This window comes from Strongylocentrotus purpuratus, unplaced genomic scaffold (genome assembly GCF_000002235.5).
Source record: "Strongylocentrotus purpuratus isolate Spur 01 unplaced genomic scaffold, Spur_5.0 spur5_scaffold_7, whole genome shotgun sequence".
Classification (NCBI taxonomy): domain Eukaryota; kingdom Metazoa; phylum Echinodermata; class Echinoidea; order Camarodonta; family Strongylocentrotidae; genus Strongylocentrotus; species Strongylocentrotus purpuratus.
Genome location: NW_022145613.1, coordinates 25,754,881 through 25,774,699, shown reverse-complemented (window position 1 = coordinate 25,774,699; position 19,819 = coordinate 25,754,881). Strand labels below are relative to the sequence as shown.

General features: G+C 38.1%; 1 protein-coding gene across 1 annotated transcript; it reads right to left on the bottom strand.

Moving 5' to 3' along the window:
- Positions 1-6,485: 6,485 nt before the first annotated feature.
- On the bottom strand, positions 6,486-7,430 carry LOC764080 (somatostatin receptor type 2-like). Its single transcript, XM_001200274.2, has one exon. It carries the CDS (start codon positions 7,428-7,430, stop codon positions 6,486-6,488), a length of 945 nt encoding a protein of 314 aa, XP_001200274.2.
- Between the last annotated feature and the right edge of the window lie 12,389 nt (positions 7,431-19,819).

Genomic DNA, 19,819 nt, shown 5'->3' with positions numbered 1-19,819 from the left:
GGAATTTCATAAGTTGACCTCTGTGACCCTTGACCTTTGACCTACGTGCTCCAAAATCTAATCAGATTGTCTTCCTATGGTGATACACACTATCATTAAGTTTGAAGTTTAAATCTCCAGTGGTTCTTGAGATATTATGATAACAATCTCAATGTATGGAATTTCATAAGTTGACCTCTGTGACCCTTGACCTTTGACCTACGTGCTCCAAAATCTAATCAGATCGTCTTCCTATGGTGATACATACTATCCTTAAGTTTGAAGTTTTTACATCTCCAGTGGTTCTTGAGATATCATGATAACAATCTCAATGTATGGAATTTCATAAGTTGACCTCTATGACCCTTGACCTTTGACCTACGTGCTCCAAAATGTAATCAGATTGTTTTCCTATAGTGATACACACTATCACTAAGTTTGAAGTTTAAATCTCCAGTGGTTCTTGAGATATCATTATAACAATCTCAATGTATGGAATTTCATAAGTTGACCTGTGTGACCCTTGACCTTTGACATACGTGCTCCAAAATCTAATCAGATCGTCTTCCTATGGTGATACATACTATCCTTAAGTTTGAAGTTTAAATCTCAAATGGTTCTTAAGATATCGCGCTAACAAACTCAATACAAGGAATTTCATAAGTTGACCTCTGTGACCTGTGACCTTTGACCTACGTACTCCAAAATCTAATCAGATCGTCTTCCTATGGTGATAAATACTATTCCCGAGTCTTAAGTTTAAATCTTAAATGGTTCTTGAGATATTGTGATAACGGTCAAACGGGACGGACGTACGGACGGACGTACGGACGGACAACCCGAAAACATGATGCCTCCGGCACCACCTTCGGTGGCGGAGGCGTAAAAATGCTTTTGAGGTATTTTTATCCTGACTTGTAACACGATTTGAAAAGACTTTTGAGAAATCAACCATTTACCCTCCATTCCCCTCTCTCTTTCTCCATTTCTTTCTTGTCTCCTTTTCTCTCTTTCTCTCTCTCTCTCTCTCTCTTGCCACCTTCTCTCTCATTCTCTCTTTCTGCTACTGTTTTCTTTCTTATCTCCCTCTCCGCTCTCTGTGTCTACCCTCCTCTCCCTCTCTCTCTACTTCTATTTGTCCTTTCTTCCCAACCTTTTAGCACCTCTTAATACTCCGTTGATCTTTCATATTGCTCCCAATGTCATCATTGATTTCATCCCACCGTTTGCCCCTCATGAATGATACACGCTTCCGCTCTTAAATAAAAAGCTCGAACATCCATTGATTCAGCCGAGGACGCAGGTTCGAAACTGTGTCACGTCTTTCGGATGGTGACGTTAAAGGTCGGTCCACAGACGTAAATAATCATATCTGATTGATACATGTCTGTAAGAACCCAATTACACACAAACAACAAGGAAATCGATTAGACCATGATCAGACCCACACCGAACCACTCGGTGAATGAGGCAATCATGACTACATCATTGCCTATATTTATTTCCTCATAATGACAACAGGTGAAGAAAAACAGAGAGAGGGGGGGGGGGGGGGATATATAGGAGAAGAGATATTGAGAGGTAAAGAGAGAGAGAGAGAAGGAGAGATTTAGCGGAAGAGATAGGAAGAGGTAAAGATAGAGAGAGAGGGGGGGATCTAGACACCAGATAAAAGAGAAAGAGATAATGAAAGAAAGGAAATAAGGAGAAATATTAAGAGAGAGAAAAGAGAGAGAGAGAGAGAGATAGATAAATAGAAAGAAAGAGGGGCGGACAAAAATCTGATAAATTAAAGGCAGAGAGGGAGAGCATTGGGGAACTATTGGAGAGAGATGTGGCGATGTCTAATTCTTTAGAGCGATGTTTCAGTAACTCTTTATGAATGCAATGCATAAACGCCTTCTTAACATGAGATCGATCCATTTCGTCATGCGTTTTATTTTGGGCTTAACGCTTCGCGCAAAGGCATTAAAGACCACAAATAGATCAAAATCGAAGTACGTTTAATCGTTTTAAAAAAAAATATAACAAAAAAAAGCTTCCCACCGACAAAAAACCTATGCAGTGGCGGATCCAGGGGGGGGGGGGGGGGGGGCACAGGGGGCACGTGCCCCCCCCCACCACAAAAAAATGTATTAAAAATGTTATTAAAAAAATATATATGCCAATGGCTGACCTAAAAAGGTGACCTTAACCCCCCCCCCCAAACGGAGCAAATTGTCAAATTTAAAAATTTCGTGACCAAAACAAAAAAGAAGAAGATCACTTATCTGTACCGCCTTCCCGTTCGCATTAGGGTATAGCAATAATAAAGAGGGTGATTACCATTTTCCAAAATCTGTGATACCTGTTTCAGAATTGTATGAACGCATTCCTGTTTTAAATCTGTCACTTCACTAGTCATCTTGCCAGCATGATAAGGGTCATTATTTTTAAGGACCTCTATTTATAATCTAAGAAGAGGTTCGCTATTCATAATACAAAATCGGAGTCGTTATTCGTAGGGATCCCTATTCATAATACGAGAAGAGGGTCGCTATTCATTATTATGATTATTATGATTAGCAACCCTCATTTCGTATTGTGAATAGCGCCTCTTCTTCGTGTTTATGAATAGCGACCCCGATTCCGTATTATAAATAACGGTCCTTCGAAGTAATGACCGTTCATTTGATTTATTAATAGCGACCCGCATCTCACGTTATGAATAGCGGTTTTTACGATTAACGGTCCCTATGCCTTTATGAATAGTGACCCCCTTTCGTTTTATTAATAGCGGTCCTCAACGCGTAGGAAGTTCCATGTTATGAATAGCTGTCCTCATGAATAGCGATGTTACCCCGACGAAACTGGCCGCCTTATATATGCTCACAATTGTTTGAAATCGTAGAACTTGCTACATATCTTTCTTCTACAATATTTGTTTGTTTACTTGTTTTTTGCTTTTCAAACATCAAAATTTGGATCGAATTTAGGGGATAGCTCTGTTAAGGAGGTATTGGCGCCAAAGAACTTGCTTTGAGATATGGAAATATATAACTTCTTTTTTTGTGAAAATGCACGTTACGCTAATAACATGCTAACTGTAGATAGGAAATGATGAGATTTGGAACACCTATCAGCTCCAATGATTTTCAGAGGGTTGGGGTTGTAGTTTTTGTTTGGGGAAAAAACACGTTACTTTAGAAACATGTTGAGCGGATCGAAATTACGGGATAGCATTAAATTATATATATTTATAGCATCGACCATTTTTGTTGTTGAAATGCACGTTACGATTGAAACAAGCTGATTAAATTGATTGGTAAGATACGAGCTAATCAAACTAGTTGATATCGAGCCTTATTAGCCTACATTACAATACCAATAACGCGTCACACTTTAATGCTCTAGCTTTGGTAGAATTATTGATGGCATCGTTATCTCCTGAAGGTTGGTACTTTCAAAGGTTCGTCTATTCGAACTTTTGAAATGAAAAAGGATTCACTACCCTGAACGAGGTTTGCAATTGTGAAAATTAAAAATTCTTTCTTCTTTTCGGAAGAAAGAACCCTATTTCATCTTCCGACTTATCATCAAAAACCTGTGAAATTACGAGCAGTCGGAGAAACGAGCCTCGGAATTATGAACTGTCGGAATAAAGATCTTTTTGATTAATAAACCTTGGGAATTATGAACCTTGGGAATTATGAACCTTGGGAATTATATATATTCGAAATAATGAACTTTCGCAATTATAAACCTTCGATAAAAAAAATAATAAACTCGGTTTAGGAGGTGAATTTTCCGACAAGGTTACATTCGGCCTAACCAAATTAATGAGTACTAATTTTAAACATCATTTTGGTCATCGAAACTTTCTTAAAAATAAACAAATAAACAATTATGATGCTCACAACAATACTAATGGAAATGAAATTTCTCATTCTACACCTGAATGTTGAATTTTTAGACATTTAGAAATTATGAGCATGATATAGCATGTTACACTAATAACATGCTAACAGTTAATAGGAATTTATGAGATTTGGAATACCTATCAGCTCCAATAGTTTTAGAAAGGTGGGGTTGTATTTTTGTATTGTTTGGGCAAAACACACGTTACCTTAAAACCATGTTGAGTGGATCGTAATTATGGGATAGCATTATAGGATAGATACCGATAGCGTCGACTTTTTTTGTCGTTTAAATGCACATTAGGATACAAACAAGCTGGTATTAATAAGAGGCATGATACACTAACGCATACTACAAAAACAGACCATTATGCACTCTCAGACAATTTAAAATCGACCTTCATCACATAACCTAATGGTATTTCCGGCATGAAAAAGTCTGAATGTTTTATGAAAATGCGTCACGCTTGAATGCTCTCGCTTTGGTAGGATAAAATATACCATCGTTTGTGTGTTATCACTAACATTTTGCTTTAATGTCAACATTTCTGTTATTATTATACTTTGTACCCGTTCACACAAATGTTTATAATTAGTATATGTTGTCTCGCCGAAAGGTAATTTGATTTGTATGTTGCAGAAGAAAATCAATTCAGTTTCATTTCATTTTCATTTCACAAAACAGAATTTCACATAAATGACAAAACTAGAACATAATATCAAATATAAGTATGACATCACATTATCAATTCTTTGTAAAGACATCGAAATAAAATGGTAGGTTATACAGGGTGAAATGTTGGGAACCAATTAAAAAGCTTAGCTTGTAGATTATAGGTTCCCCGAATATAAACTAATATTTGATCGAATTCGTTGCAATGGTGAAGGACGTAAGAATAATAATAGGTGGGAGTAAAAAAGGTCTTAACATAAGATGATGTACAAAGCGAAACAAGTCAAAAAAAAGCAAAAACAGCAAACTAATCAATTTGTTACCAAAGTGAATATCACGTTTGTCACTCTAAAATATTGTGGTCGCTGGAGCGAGTGTGGTTTAAAGAGCCCACAAAGTGGGAGGCGGGGCGCCGTCTGGATGATGTAGGGCATGGTCGCATCCCTGAAACGTTGGGTATTAGTTATTGGGAGTGTGGATAGCGGAAGTATGTTCCAAAGACGGGTGGATCTTGGTAGAATCTGTACAAGAAGTTTCTAAACAAGGAGGAAGTCATTAAAGAAGTCTCTAAATTGACCAAAAAATGATAATAATCATCCATTTTTCACAGACGCTTGCTGGGTTACGCCCCTCGAAAAAAGTACAGTCGTGTGGCTTGATGACGCATTTGACGTCATTGCGGGAATGTCCGATTTGTCCTGCAACTAAGGGTCTTACAATCTAATTAATTAGGAATGACGAAATTGCCAGAATACAGGGATTATCAAGTGCATATTATTTTTTCGGATAAATGTCTTTTTTTTTGCAATTAATATCATAGTTTGCACTTTTAAAGACATTTTAATGCCTAAATCACCCTCCTTTTCACCGGAGAGGTTCCTGCAGTGACGTCATATGCCATTGCGCAATACGGCTCCGAAACTGGGCTTTTTTCTGAGTATTCTGAGTCGGCATATTTAAGCTATATTCCATTATTGATGATTTCAAAGAAAAATCATTGTTATGTTCGGAATCTCCGTCAAAATTTAGTCTACAAGTCTTTTTTTTTCATTTTTAGCCCGTTTTGGTTAGAGTGGCCCTTTAAGTGAAGTGTAATTTCAGTGCACGGCGTACGTTAGATCTTTTTGTGCGCTGTTAACGTTACTGATGGTGACTTTCACAATCATAGCGATCATCACTTTGACAACGACGTATGTACGTCGGAAATGTGTGGCCTAATAAAAACTGTTGAATCTATTACGTCATCTCATGCAAACACGTGGAATTATTATCGGATATTATTATCGTATATATACGTAATTAATAATAAAAACAACAACAACAATGATGATAATAATAGATAATGATAATTACATATGTATACGTTTTAAAGCGTACTTTCTAACATAACAACGCTCAAACCACTACAAATATAAGTTTTAACAAATAGAATATACAATGATGTAGCAGTATATAGGCAACGTTATCCCTGTATAAAACAATATGCAGCTTGGGCCTGCAGCTACAATCCCTTCGCCACAGACGTATATCAATATGGTACAAATTCATATTTCCTTGTCTGAAACACTCATAAGCATATTTAAGAAAGTGCGATTTAAGTTATTAGAAGGCTCAATGCTCAAAATAAAGTGCGTTTCTATAAGCTTCTGCTCAATAATTGTGTTTGAGATAAAAACAAATTTCCCTCCAGTTCTTGGCAATTTGTGAACGTTTGTCAACCTAAATAGGCAAAGAAAGCACTTCGGCCTCATCAAGAGCCACCATCAGGGCCTTTGGTGTATGCCTTAGTGTCGATGTGCCAAAACGCGCTGCACTTAAAAGCCAATTTAAGACTAGTGTTACCTCGATCTCCTCCTCTCACCCATGGCTAGCCTTTACCAGGGATCCTCAATCTCGGCAAATGTAGGTAAAACAAACCAGTCTGAAAGTCTGAAGAACTACACAACTGTCATTGCTGTGTCATCTTTGCTTACGTTTAGTGTAGTCCCAGCTTCGAATATGGCATTGTTGCTTATTTTGGAGCACGTAACTAATTTGCGAAGAGCCTTGCGGAATTGCGGATAGCAGAGAGTGTAAACAATCGGGTTAGCGCAGGAGTTATAGAATGCTAACAGAACCAGAACCTGGTCGATAGGGCCGTAGAGGTGCGATGAATCCAAGACGCGAATGTTGTAGAGGAAATATGCAATCGAGTTTGGCCCCCAACAGATGCAATAGATGATGATGACAAGGATAAGCATATACAGCACTCGTTTTCTGGCGACCAGAAGGTTCATAGATGCCTTGGACTTTCCTTCTCCCCGATAGGTACTATTGAATCGTTTGAATTGTCGCTGCAGTGTGCGCGCTGCGGTAACATTGGTTATCAACATGACCGCAATGGGAATGATGTAACATACTAGAATAGAGTATACGCCGATGGTGACCTGACTAGCGAATGTCATGAAGTCCACTGTGCATTCGTGGGATTCATCGTTGACATGAATGGTGAGAGGGATGAAAAGATTAACGACCAAGGACATTCCCCAAATGAGAATGATGCCAAAAGTAATATGCTGTCGTTTCCTCCAGCGAGCGAACTGGATCGGATATACGATGGCGACGAAGCGCTCTACAGAGATTGCCATGAGGGTTAGGGTGGACGTGAAGATGCAAAACCAAACTAAAACAGATGTAAAGACAATCTTACAGTAGATCTTCCCCAAGAGCGTCGAAGGCACCTGGGACGCACGGGGCAACGGAATGAGAAACAGAGATGTTAGGAAATCAGCAGCAGCTAGGTTCCCAATAAAAGCATCTGCAGAGCTACCGGCACTGCGCCTTTGAAAAAGAACTAACACCACGAGGAAGTTCCCTAGCAGGCCCAGAACTGTAGAAACCATTCTTAAACCAAGCCACCAAGACCAAATAACTGGGTCCCAGATCCAAGCAACATTAGCAGGATTAGGAGAAGCTGCAGTGGCAGACACTATTCCACTGGTCCACCAAGAAGGAGACAAATCGTGGCTTACTGTAGTGGACTTCCCTTGAGTAGTGCTCAAAGTGGTATCATCAATGATAGTTGTCAAGTGCAGGGATGATGATGATGGTGAGGGTGATGATGATGATGAAGATGCCAAGGACATTATTATTTCCGTCGAGGTCATATTACTCGATGTTGTTTCAGTTTTAGACTCTGGTGACCAGTTTCGAGCAGAGGATACCGAATTCAGAGATATCGTAGTTTCGGTAGAAACCTTTATATCACTTAATGTTGTTTCATATTTCGAATCTGTAGTCAAGCTTTGAGCTGGAAATGATGGTGGAAATATAATCAATCCAATAAACAAGATGGTTGGTATCTTGGACATCATTGGGCGATTAACTTCCTCAAAAATATTCTTTAAGTCCCGTGTATCAGCGCCTAGTAAAAAAGAACAATACAGAGAGAGATAAAAATGAACATATACCAAATAATCAAACAAAAAAAATATGCCTTTTGGGACGATCTATGGTAACAGTAAATGTTAGATAGATTAATTGTGCAGACTACTTGATATGTTATTTACTTTTCTTTAACACTGTTTTCAACTTCGATCGCACGCTCCATCACTTGTCACGAAATTTAAGTTTTTTTTAGTAGCTATAAATCAAGTGACAAACTTTTCAAGTGTCAAACTGCGAATTTCCAACCAATGAAATGCCGATTTCGTAAAAACAGGCGATACCGTCAATTTTTGGAAGAATCTACCAACTGTCATTTAGTGAGTGATTTAGAATTGCCATTGTCGATATAGAGATATTAGGTATTACATAGGAATGTACAATTGTTATAGTTAAACAAAATGTTGGGTAAAACAGCCAATGGGGAGGTAGGGAAATAATAGGCTTAGATCGTGTCATTTGTATAACTTGAAGTCAACCTAACCCCAAAGGGTGCTATTCATTGCACCTTTATGGTAAACGTTGGGAAACTGCAATTTAAATAATAGCTTTCTTATCTTTGACCTAATCAGACCTGGCCCTTGTAAATGAGACGGCCATCGTAGCCATCGGGCGATGGAAGAACTTAATTTAATTTAATTTAATATAGAAACTTTACATTAATCTTGATCTAAAGAGACACGAACGAACGAATCTAATAGTTGTGGAATTCCTGGAGTTTTATCTGTAAAGTTAGAATACCCTAAAGAAATAATAAAAAAATGAAAAAATGAAAAAAAAAAAAAAAAATTATATTCTCCTTGCGTTCCTTTGTGACATCCCGTATGAGCGGAGGGCCAAAGTCAGAAAATAGGGGTTTGCCTGCCGCACAAACTAAGCACACCCTGTTTATTCGAAAGATTTTATCATAATACACAATATTTCAGAGGTGCCTTTTGTATTTGCAGCAAACACCTCGAAATTGGAGGGGGCGTCCATAAAATACAATAATATAGAAGTTCCTATCAATTGCATTCAGCACTCTTAATCCCAGTTTTCTGAACTGCTAAATTTCCAATCATTATCGTGAAGTTAATATACCGAGATACTGGATAAAAAATATTTAAGAAGCACATTTTCAGCTAAAATTTTTTATTTTACACACTACTCAATGAAATTGTATCAACTTACAGGTATGTTAATTGACCATCATTTGACACCAAAATCATGATGATTAGACGGGAAACAATAATCTCGCAAACATAGCGATTTTATGCTCTCATATATAAGAGCAAAACAAAATTGCGACAAACTATTGAGTCCTCAATGCAGTAATACACGTGATGTGGAAACAGCTAACACACATAGGGGCAAAAATGTCGTTTTTGTGGAAGTCAAGTAAATAACTTTGGGCTTATACTATAGAACTTTTCATTGAACAGAGATGAGCCTCTCCTTCGCACAAGATATTTTCCTAGTACATGGGCAAATTCCTGGTAAGTTAAAAAAAAGAACACCCCTTTGATTTTGATGGATGGAAAATAATGTTTTTTCGATAACATTCAATTTTTCGAGAAAAAAAAATCATGATTTTTAACTAAAATTGCGATGTTTATTCATCTCATTAATTCCGTTGAAATCGGTATCAAAATTTTGACAATTTAATTTTCTCTTTCATATGACATCAAACTCATGGTTCAAGGTTTCCTTGAAATATAATTGTCAAAATTCTATTTTTCGTCAAAAGGGCCGCTTTTGTTGATCCCCCCTTCAATTTTGGGGTGTTCGCTACAAAAAAAAAAAACACCTCTGATAAATTGTGTATCATGATAAAATCTTTCGAATAAACAAACAAGTTCTGCTTACACAAAAACTAAGCATGATAATTATTTATGCGACGTATCTCGATTCCTTTCGAAGTATCTCGATCTCCCACGATGTATCTCGTTCTCCAACGAAGTATCCTGTTCTCCAAAGAAGTATCTCGATATCATACGATGTATCTCGATCCCTCGCGATATATCTTGATCCACCGCGATATATCTCGACTTCCCAAGATGTGTCTCAGTTTCCCACAATGTATCCAAATTTCCCAAGGTATAAACTTATCTCAGTTTGCGGCGATTTAACTCGATAACCTGAGGTTTATCGCGATGTTCCGCGCTTTATCCCGATGTCCTGCGATGTCTCGGATCCCTGCACCTGCAACATGTCTCTTTTATATTTCAATGATGTATCTTGATTTTGCTGGAATGTCTTTCCATTTTTCCCAGCTGTATCACAATCTTTGTTTCGTGCGGTGAATCTCTACTCTCCAGTATTGTACCGCTCATCACAACAGTAACGATCCGAAATGCGATCTAGGATGTCAAACTCCGCTCTTATGTCCACTTTTATAGCTTTTTGTCTAATTGCTAAGCGGTGGTCATAGCAACACGGCCGCTTTGGATGTGCACGGAGCGCGCTCTCACGAGGTACGCCATTGCCACTGACCTCTCAGGGCGCCATGCCAATCGTAATATTTTACTAGAGTTCATTTGCAATTGTCACAAGTCGTCGTGAGGTGCCTCGATACGAATTGTTTCATTCATCTATAGGCAGATGCGAATTGGATATATACATTAGTTGCTGCTAGCAAGGCAAACAATATGGCTAGGATAATTATGATTAGATTTTTATTATCCCTTCCATGGTTAGTTGTGGGTATCTAAAGATTTGTTTTATTATTGTAATTATTATTTATTCGGCACTTTCAAGAAATATAACAATAAATAATATAATCATGGTGACTACAAAATTAGAATGACAAACTTATTCAAATACAAATTTTTGTAGCGATATTCTGAGTGCAAAAGATGGCGGCCAGGGAAGAAGAGAGCAAACTTAATCACTGTAACCGTAATGGCCGTCCCTCCGCCCAACCAACTCAGTGATGCACTCAGAAGACTGGTAAAAATATAGCATAAGGACAAATAAAGAGAGTAACAAATCAAGGATAAACAATAATAAAATAAAGAAAAGTGAGGAACGAGCAAATGTAACGCCAACATAGAAATTAAGTACACATTATATATAACATATTAGAAAATTCACAAATTCAATAACATGATAGCATTGTCTCTCCATAAAATGACGATGTATATAACATGTTTATGTTTTATACCGGGGTTTTCATTTACCTAATTCATTGCTATCAAAATATTACATGTAGGCCTATATTAAATAACTTTGAAATAAGATGAAACTATTATCAGGACTTATGTCGCGTATTTGATTGTTCACATATATCACTGAAATTGCAATTATTGAATTGAAAATGCCTTCATCAGATTTATACATCGAGACTCAACTGATGCACTTTACCATGTTTACCTAATCTAAACTCATACTTACAACCATTCAACACATCCTTCCTGAACGCAAACATAGTAACCGTAACAATAATGGTAATGGTGTTAATGATAATGATGACGATAGTAATAATAATGATGATTAGAAGAATAACCATAATAATAGTAATTGAAATAATGTTGTTATTTTTTTCCCACATTTTTCCCTCCACAGGGATTTTATTAAATTTATTTGCAACAAATTAACAAACATACATTTAAGGTTATTAACATTTATACAATAGATGAAATTGACTACTCATGATACAAATATTTGTTGAATTAAACAGAAGACAAATATATATTTTCAATAATGCATTTCTGATTTTTATGGAAAAATGGAAAAACAATACAAAAGACACATTTTAATTGTAACCATATGGACGTCATCAAAATGAAAAATGGTGTGATTGAACTAGTAGAGAAATGTCGTAGCTAGAACATATCAACATTTAGAAGAAAATCAACTATCTATGAGTCAGATATTGTCAAAATTAGGACGTCCTTTCTCAAAGTCATTTTTTATAATTGATATGCAAATATGATGACGGCGCGATCGATTGACCCCCAATTTATTCATGAATTCCAATCTACAACTTATAGGCTTTCAGAAAATGAAAACAAATTGGCGGGGGGAGGGGGGGGGGGGTCTCCAGCCTTTCTGACGAGCTACGGCGGATTCAAGATAGAAATGTTTTTTCCATTTTTTAAACATTATATTGCCCATTGACGCGCGCACGAATTTGAAAGCATTATGAAATGTCGAGAATGACTGTAAATAGTTGGACATTGTCAAGAATAGTGTCAGAAAGACAAACCATGCAAAAAACGGCGTTCCTACGATCTTTACGTGCTGCGCTTACGTGTGGAAAGTTTTGAAATGCTAGAAATATCTTGACACGTACTCTCATTTGATTACAAAATAATTTTGAGCATTTTTAAATTTTGACGCGCGCACGGATTTTGTTGACATGTTATGCGTACCCATGACCTCAAATTTATGTATATCAAATGTCATTAAGAAATGGCAATGTATGAATGAAATATGGCCAATGTTAGAAATTAACAAAATGGCGGCTAGATGACGTCACGCATTAGTAATCACAAAATCTCGTCGTTAAGCACAATAACCATTCATATGCCATCACAGCATTTTTATTGTCATTCACCATGCCATTCATGAGACATCCACGTTACAAGATTCACATGCTCACAAAAGAATTGCATTCTTTCATACAATACTTCCACATTACCTTTCTTTTCCTGGTGATGCTGATATAGCAACTCCTTTGTTGATATTGTATGGTCTATTGTAAACAGGTGGTCAGCTCTGGTGAAGCTACATAACACTGTCTCTTGTTAGCTCACTAATGATTGACAGATGATGTCACAAGATGAATGAGATCTGAAGCATTTTCTTGTAGGATGGAGCTTAGCAGGTCTGAGAAAATTATTTTCAAAAATATTTAAAAACCTATGAAATAATGTCAGATGTTTGAATATCAAAATATGAGTTGCATGCAGCCCTACACATCAACAGGATTTCACCCCACCTTTAAAGTCAATAGTTAACAAGTTTTATTTCCAAATATGTCTGTCTTCTTTTCCATTTTTTTTTTATAAATACATAACAACATTTATATGCAAAATGGATACTAGAAGTGATGTAAAATAGATCCACATTGCCTACTTTTTAAAGCAGATGGTAATATAGATTATTAATCAATTTAAATGATCTAGATGACATCATGGCCTTGGAGGAGGCAATTTAAAAGCATTGCTTGTATTCAAAAGACCCTGGGTGACAAAAGGAAGTTAAGTTACAATGTAGATGAATAAATAATTGGGGAAACGTGCCTACTAGAGCACTATATGTTATATACCTCACTTAAGAAATCCAGCCATCTTAAATTGCATTCATAAACTTTAACTATTCCTGTAAAATTCCCGGTAAAATTCCAAACCCATGTAATAGTTTTAAAAAATAGTTCTAAAATCCCAGTAACCATGGTTACCGGGAAAATAGTTCTAAAAATAGTTCTAAAATCCCAGTTACCATGGTTACCGGAAAAATAGTTCAGTCTTGGTGAAATGGTTCGAGCGATCGAGGATACCGTACGTATGCGAAGAACTGGTTGGTAAAAATGGCTAAAGAAACTCTCCCAAGATTTCAACTTATCAAATGCAAGACTCGCTGATAGCAAGAACAACAAAAAGGGTACGTGAAATTATCCATAAACATGTTCGTTTAGTTGCTGAAAATGCTTAGATATTGTGTGCTAATTCTTCCCATAGAGATTGTACGCAATGCAGTCTCTAAACAGTCTACATGTATGTGCATTGCGCGACCATGCAAAAAAAGTCAAGTTTTTTTCTTTCAATTCGAGATTCAAACCTTTATCTGTTGTGATCCTGAAGGTGATACTCAATAAGTGAGGTGTCATATGAAAGCGCAGGTTTTTCTCCATATTCCCCACAGGGCCGGCCCACCCCCAAAATTGTAAAAATATCTTGCTTAGACTAGAATCTAGATCTAGTCTATACTCTCAAAGATACACTCATAAAAAACAACCGTGCAGATAAACTAGAGAAACGCCAAGGTGGTGTCATAAGTTGACTTTTTTTTGGCATATAAAAGTATTAATGACTGCTTTATTATTCGAGAAATAGTTGTTTTTATACGCTCTCGGGAAGGTTACATTTGGGCTATTGCCCTCGGCACGCCTCGGGTAAAAGCACAATTGTAACCTTCCCTTGAGCGTATAAAAACAACTATTTCTCTCGAAGCAGTCATTAATACTATACTAATAAAAAGGTAATTGAAAGAGGTGTGGCTATGAGGCTGTTCACACCGCAATGAGATAGCGCGGTCTATCGTAGCACCCCCCCCCCCTTTTTTTTAGCGCGCGCTAGACCGCGCTATCTCTCGTGGACCACCCCAAGAGGCTGTTCACATCGGCAGAGATAGCGCGCTAGACCGCGCTATCTCTGCGGTTTGGAAGGTACAACGTCGTTTCGGTCCGCCCAACAGCGAGCCACGGCGAGCCAAAACGGCGTGCCACTGGAGCACCTCTTGGGGGTGGTCCACGAGAGATAGCGCGGTCTAGCGCACGCTAGAAAAAAGGGGGTGCTACGATAGACCGCGCTATCTCATTGCGGTGTGAACAGCCTCCAGAGGTGCTCCAGTGGCACGCCGTTTTGGCTCACCGTGGCTCGCTGTTGGGCGGACCGAAACGACGTTGTACCATAGACTATGGTTGTACCTTCCACACCGCAGAGATAGCGCGGTCTAGCGCGCGCTATCTCTGCCGGTGTGAACAGCCTCATAGATTAGATTTCCATTACGTTAAGTATTCTTTGTGGCGCTGTACTTCATTAATTATCAACTTATATACTGAGGTTTTATATAGATTTTTTTTTAAATCTAAGCTTAGTCCATTAGAATAATCAGTAATTACTGATCAGTCATCACCTTTTGTTGAAGGGCTTTCGGGATTGATGTCTTTTTCAAGGCTGAATTTGACGATATTTTGATAATTTCCTAAATAGAAAACAACATCGTTACTCTCAACTAATGCATGTCAAATGAAGGATAGTCGTGATATTTTGATGCGCATCGTATATCTACAATTTGTCGATAATTATGTTAAGGGTCTGTACCCCAAATATTCAATTTAATCATTCGAACATAATCGCTAAGACTTTCAAGAAATCAGCTTAAAGGGATCCGGTAAGTTTGTCTAAGATCCTTAAACAAATTCCTTGATTTAGGTCATGCTGCAATGATAATTATAAACCTTTAGGTCAGTCAGGAACCCCATGACTTTTACAAGCAGATCGCCTGTCTGATTATCAAGATATTTATGATTGAAAATCGAAATCAAATTTTGCGTTTGCCAAACGATTTTCATAACACTACAGTCTATTGGGGAAAACGAGTATGGTAAAACCGGTCACTCAAAGGTTTTTACTCTTTTGAGGCACTTTTTGATCATTTTGAAGCGCAATTTTTTTAGGGCTTCTATATAACACCATATCACAGACATTGATAACACGTATGGCCTTGCTTTTCAGATTTAACATTGTTAAACCATGGACCTATTACGGATGGCCATTCATCGTTTTCTTAACGAATTCATTGTGATTTGTCTCCGTCAACGTCATCTCAATAACATTCCGTTCATGTTTCGTCACTTTGATCTCATGATGGTCACCGCCAAAAATCCGGGACAGAATCAAGATAGTGATTTTACACATGTTAATCTACATGCGAAGAAGATAATAACTCGCCTAAATCATGGAAAATCGATGTGCAGTTCTGACTTATAATCGGAAATTGTTGTTCCGTGTACTGTACATGTATTTTATTTTGAAAAACATGTTGATATTACCAGATAGAGGTTATTTTTGGATTTTGGGGTTGCGATTTAAAATCCCATTTCCCCCTATTTCCTCATAAAATTTCCAGAGTTACAAAGCATAGGGCTTATAAAGATCATGGCCTTCTAACTGTTTTATAAGGTCATGAGTGTGTGCGAAAGTGAGCGAATCAGAAATAATACATTTCATATCACCAAAATCGTCTGCTTTTCAACTTTGCTGCTCCCCATAGGGGATGCTTTCATTTAAGACACACTTTTACTGAGCACACCATCCAAACAAAACCCAAGAGAGGGAAACTTCTCCTTTGTCAATGACCGAAAATGCTTACGCAGTCGTTATTGTTAAAACAGCTGAATGTTTCATTAAGATGCACATAATCAGAAGGCGGCGACTATCATTGGATCAAAGAAAGAATCACGTTGAATGTCCATCCGTAATAGGTCCATGGTTACACGATCCATTTAGGGGGAATACCAATATTTAGTAATACATGTTAACGTATGTCATTGTGATATTTGAATATAACAAAAGTGATGTGCAGGGCTATTGAACTTGCCTCAGATTAATGTTTTCGAAGGTCATTGCGATCGTGTGTTCACCAATTTGTAACGGTGCGGGAAGATCGCCTCTTAACCATTATATTCGATGATTATCCTTGACCTCGGCTTTTATTCGCGCATTGCATCCCTACCCGTTACATTAGGATAATAATTTGGTATGGAGATAGAAAACGATTGAATGTGTATTTCAGAACAATTAATATTAAACAAAATTGATGGATATTGTTGTTTAGAAATGCTGGCTCGAGTATGAGTACTTCAGTATTTTGTAAGATTCAGACATAATTTGCTTGAACTTAAGTTAATCAGCCAGTGTACTTTACCGGACCGTTAAACATGGTGATCAATTTGAAGATAATTAAGTATAACAAAATTAGTGTTCCAAGATCCAGTAAAAACAAGCAATTCTTTGCCTTTTCCCCCATTTGTCTATCTCTCTCTTTTCCTATTTCCCTCTCTTGATCTATATTTACTCTCTCTCATTCTTTATCTCCCGGTGTATTTGTATCTCACCTCCCCCTCTCTCTCTATCTCTCTCTCTCTCTTTCTCCCTCCCTTTCTCCCTCCCTCTGTATTTGCATGATTCTCCCACTCCCTGTTTTCCGATGTGAATCAAATTATACCCAGCAGTCCTCAATCCTGTCTTGATACATATATTTACAATTTTATTAACAGTTTTATTTACGATCTTTTAAAACTGGGCTATTTTGAGCACCTCATGACTGGGGGGGGGGGGGGCTGTGAGCCCCCCCCCCCCTATGATCTCGGCCGTCGAAAGTCCGATGAACACGAACATTTGCATGTTTGTAGATATTTACGTAAGGAACAAGATGGTATTATTAGTCTTTTCCTCATATGCAAATTTTTGTCGTTAGAGCATAATTAATTATGCAAAATGCTAATTTTATCCATTTTACAGAAAACTCTAAATATATGTCTGTAGACTTGTGAAGAATGTTGAAAATGTAGTGAATAAATGTTTCCTTCATCTCAAATTCACGAGGTTACATTATTTTTATGATATTTGAAAATTCATAGGTTAATTTGCATAAATTATGAATACGCATTCATGAATATCAACTCTTTAAATATACAGGAAACTAGAATTATTACAAAAATTGTCAGACTCCACTTTTTTAATGTAAATATGAAACTTCTTTTCTAACACAAAATGATTATTGGGATGTTATTAATAATGATAATTTATGCAAATTTGATGCGCCGATTTTCAAATTATTATTTTCTTTTGTATTTTATTGTTTTTTAATTCTTATTAAGTCTATTGTTTTATTTCTAATGCATTCTTTTGTTCTGGAATACATCAATTTACTTTGAGAAACATATAAAAGCAATTTGATATCAATTCATATCTCACACTTAGGAAGAAATACATCTAAACCTGTATTCACATTTCTGCTTGTACATGAATATCTGCAATTATAGCATATTTTTGATGACATGCGCATACTAATTATTATGTAACACCTTACAGGTATATCCGATTTCGAAGAAAATGGTATCAAAATGTGCGTAAGACTTGAGGGGAAAAGGTAATGAAACGACAATTCAAAATTCCAAGCGGTTGCGGCGCAATCTCCGAAAATGTCGAGCCCCCCCCCCCCCCAGTACAGTAAGATTTAAGCGCGTTTGCTGTGCCTCCTCCAACCAAAGCAGTATACATATTTCCACCACTTCTGTCTTCTTCTTCTTCTTCTTCTTCTTCTTCTTCTTCTTCTTCTTCTTCTTCTTCTTCTTCGTACAGGTACTACCGCTTGATCCTTGTTATCTTTAACATTTCCCTCCCTCCCATCTTCATCGTTCGTCTTCCTCGACCTACAGAGTCTTGTACTACCTGAACCCCCTCCAATACCTCTTTTTACTTCATTTGTGTTGAACGTTTCAACCTCCGCCAATCGCTTCTGTCCCTCATCCATCTTCTCCGTCCACATCTCCATTCATTAGTTTTCAGCGAATTCCCTTAATTCCTCGGTCATTTCTGACTCTTTCCCCGCCGTCTCCTCCACCTTTGTTTCCTCCAGGATGTTTTCCTTCTTCGCCTTTGGCGCCTCCCTCTCTTCCTCCTCTTCTTCTTCTTCTTCTTCTTCTTCTTCTTCTTCTTCTTCTTCTTCTTCTTCTTCTCTTCTTCTTCTTCTTCTTCTTCTCCATTTTCCTTCTCCTCCTCCTCCTACTCCTCCTACTCCTCCTCCTCCCCCAATATTGTCTCCTTAAGTGCCTTTACTTCTCCTTCATCGTTCTCTACCTTTATATCCTCCTATACTCGACTCCTCCTCTGCATTCATGTCGTCCTCCATCCTTGCCTTCATCTCTACCCCATCCCTTATCTCCCCCCAGCTCGTGCCCGGCCTTCATCTCCTCGATCCTCCTGCTCGTCCCAGGCCTTCATTTCCTCCTCATCTGCTTTCACCCCCTATTCATTCGTTTCCTCTATTTCCTCCTCCTCATCTACCTGCTTCTCCTCCTTCTCTGCCTTCATCTCCTCCTCCTCCTCATCTGCTTTCATCCCCTATTCATTCATTTCCTCTATTTCCTCCTCCTCATCTGCCTCCTTCTCCTCCTTCTCTGTCTTCATGTCCTCCTCCTCCTTCTCTGCCTTCATCTCCTCCTCCTCCTCATCTGATTTCATCCCCTATTCATTCATTTCCTCTATTTCCTCCTCCTCATCTACCTGCTTCTCCTCCTTCTCTGTCTTCATCTCCTCCTCCTCCTCATCTGATTTCATCCCCTATTCATTCATTTCCTCTATTTCCTCCTCCTCATCTGCCTGCTTCTCCTCCTTCTCTGTCTTCATCTCCTCCTCCTCCTCATCTGATTTCATCCCCTATTCAATAATTTCCTCTATTCCCTCCTCCTCATCTACCTCCTCCTCCTCCTTCTCTGCCTTCATGTCCTCCTCCTCCTTCTCTGCCTCCTTCTCCTCCTTCTCTGCCTTCATCTCCTTCTCCTCCTTCTCTGTCTTCATCTCCTCCTCCTCCTTCTCTGCCTTCATCTCCTCCTCCTCCTTCTCTGCCTTCATCTCCTCCTCCTCATCTGCTTTCATCCACTATTCAATAATTTCCTCTATTTCCTCCTCATCATCTGCCTCCTTCTCTGCCTTCATCTCCTTCTCTGTCTTCATCTCCTCCTCCTCCTCCTCTTCCTTATCTCCTCCTCTTTCTCTGCCTTCATATTCTCCTCCTCTGCCCCCATCTCTTCCTCCTTGGCCTTCATTATTCTCATCCTCCTTCTTGCCTTCATATTCCCCTTCCTAAATGTGCACATTCACTTCAGAAAAACATATTTTGAGCGATTTGGACATTGCCTTTATATTCATACAACTAGTTGTTTTGACAAAGAGGCAGTGGTAACCGTCAGCCATTTCTAATGTGAATGCTGGCAAATATAGGCCTATTGTTCTTACTTACCATCATTTTACTTCTTTCTCTTTTCTTTCTCTGTCTTTCTTCTACGTTTTCTGCATGCCAACCCGGTTGACGGCCCCTCTGCCCTATAAAAAAAGTCATTGCACCCTCTCCCCGT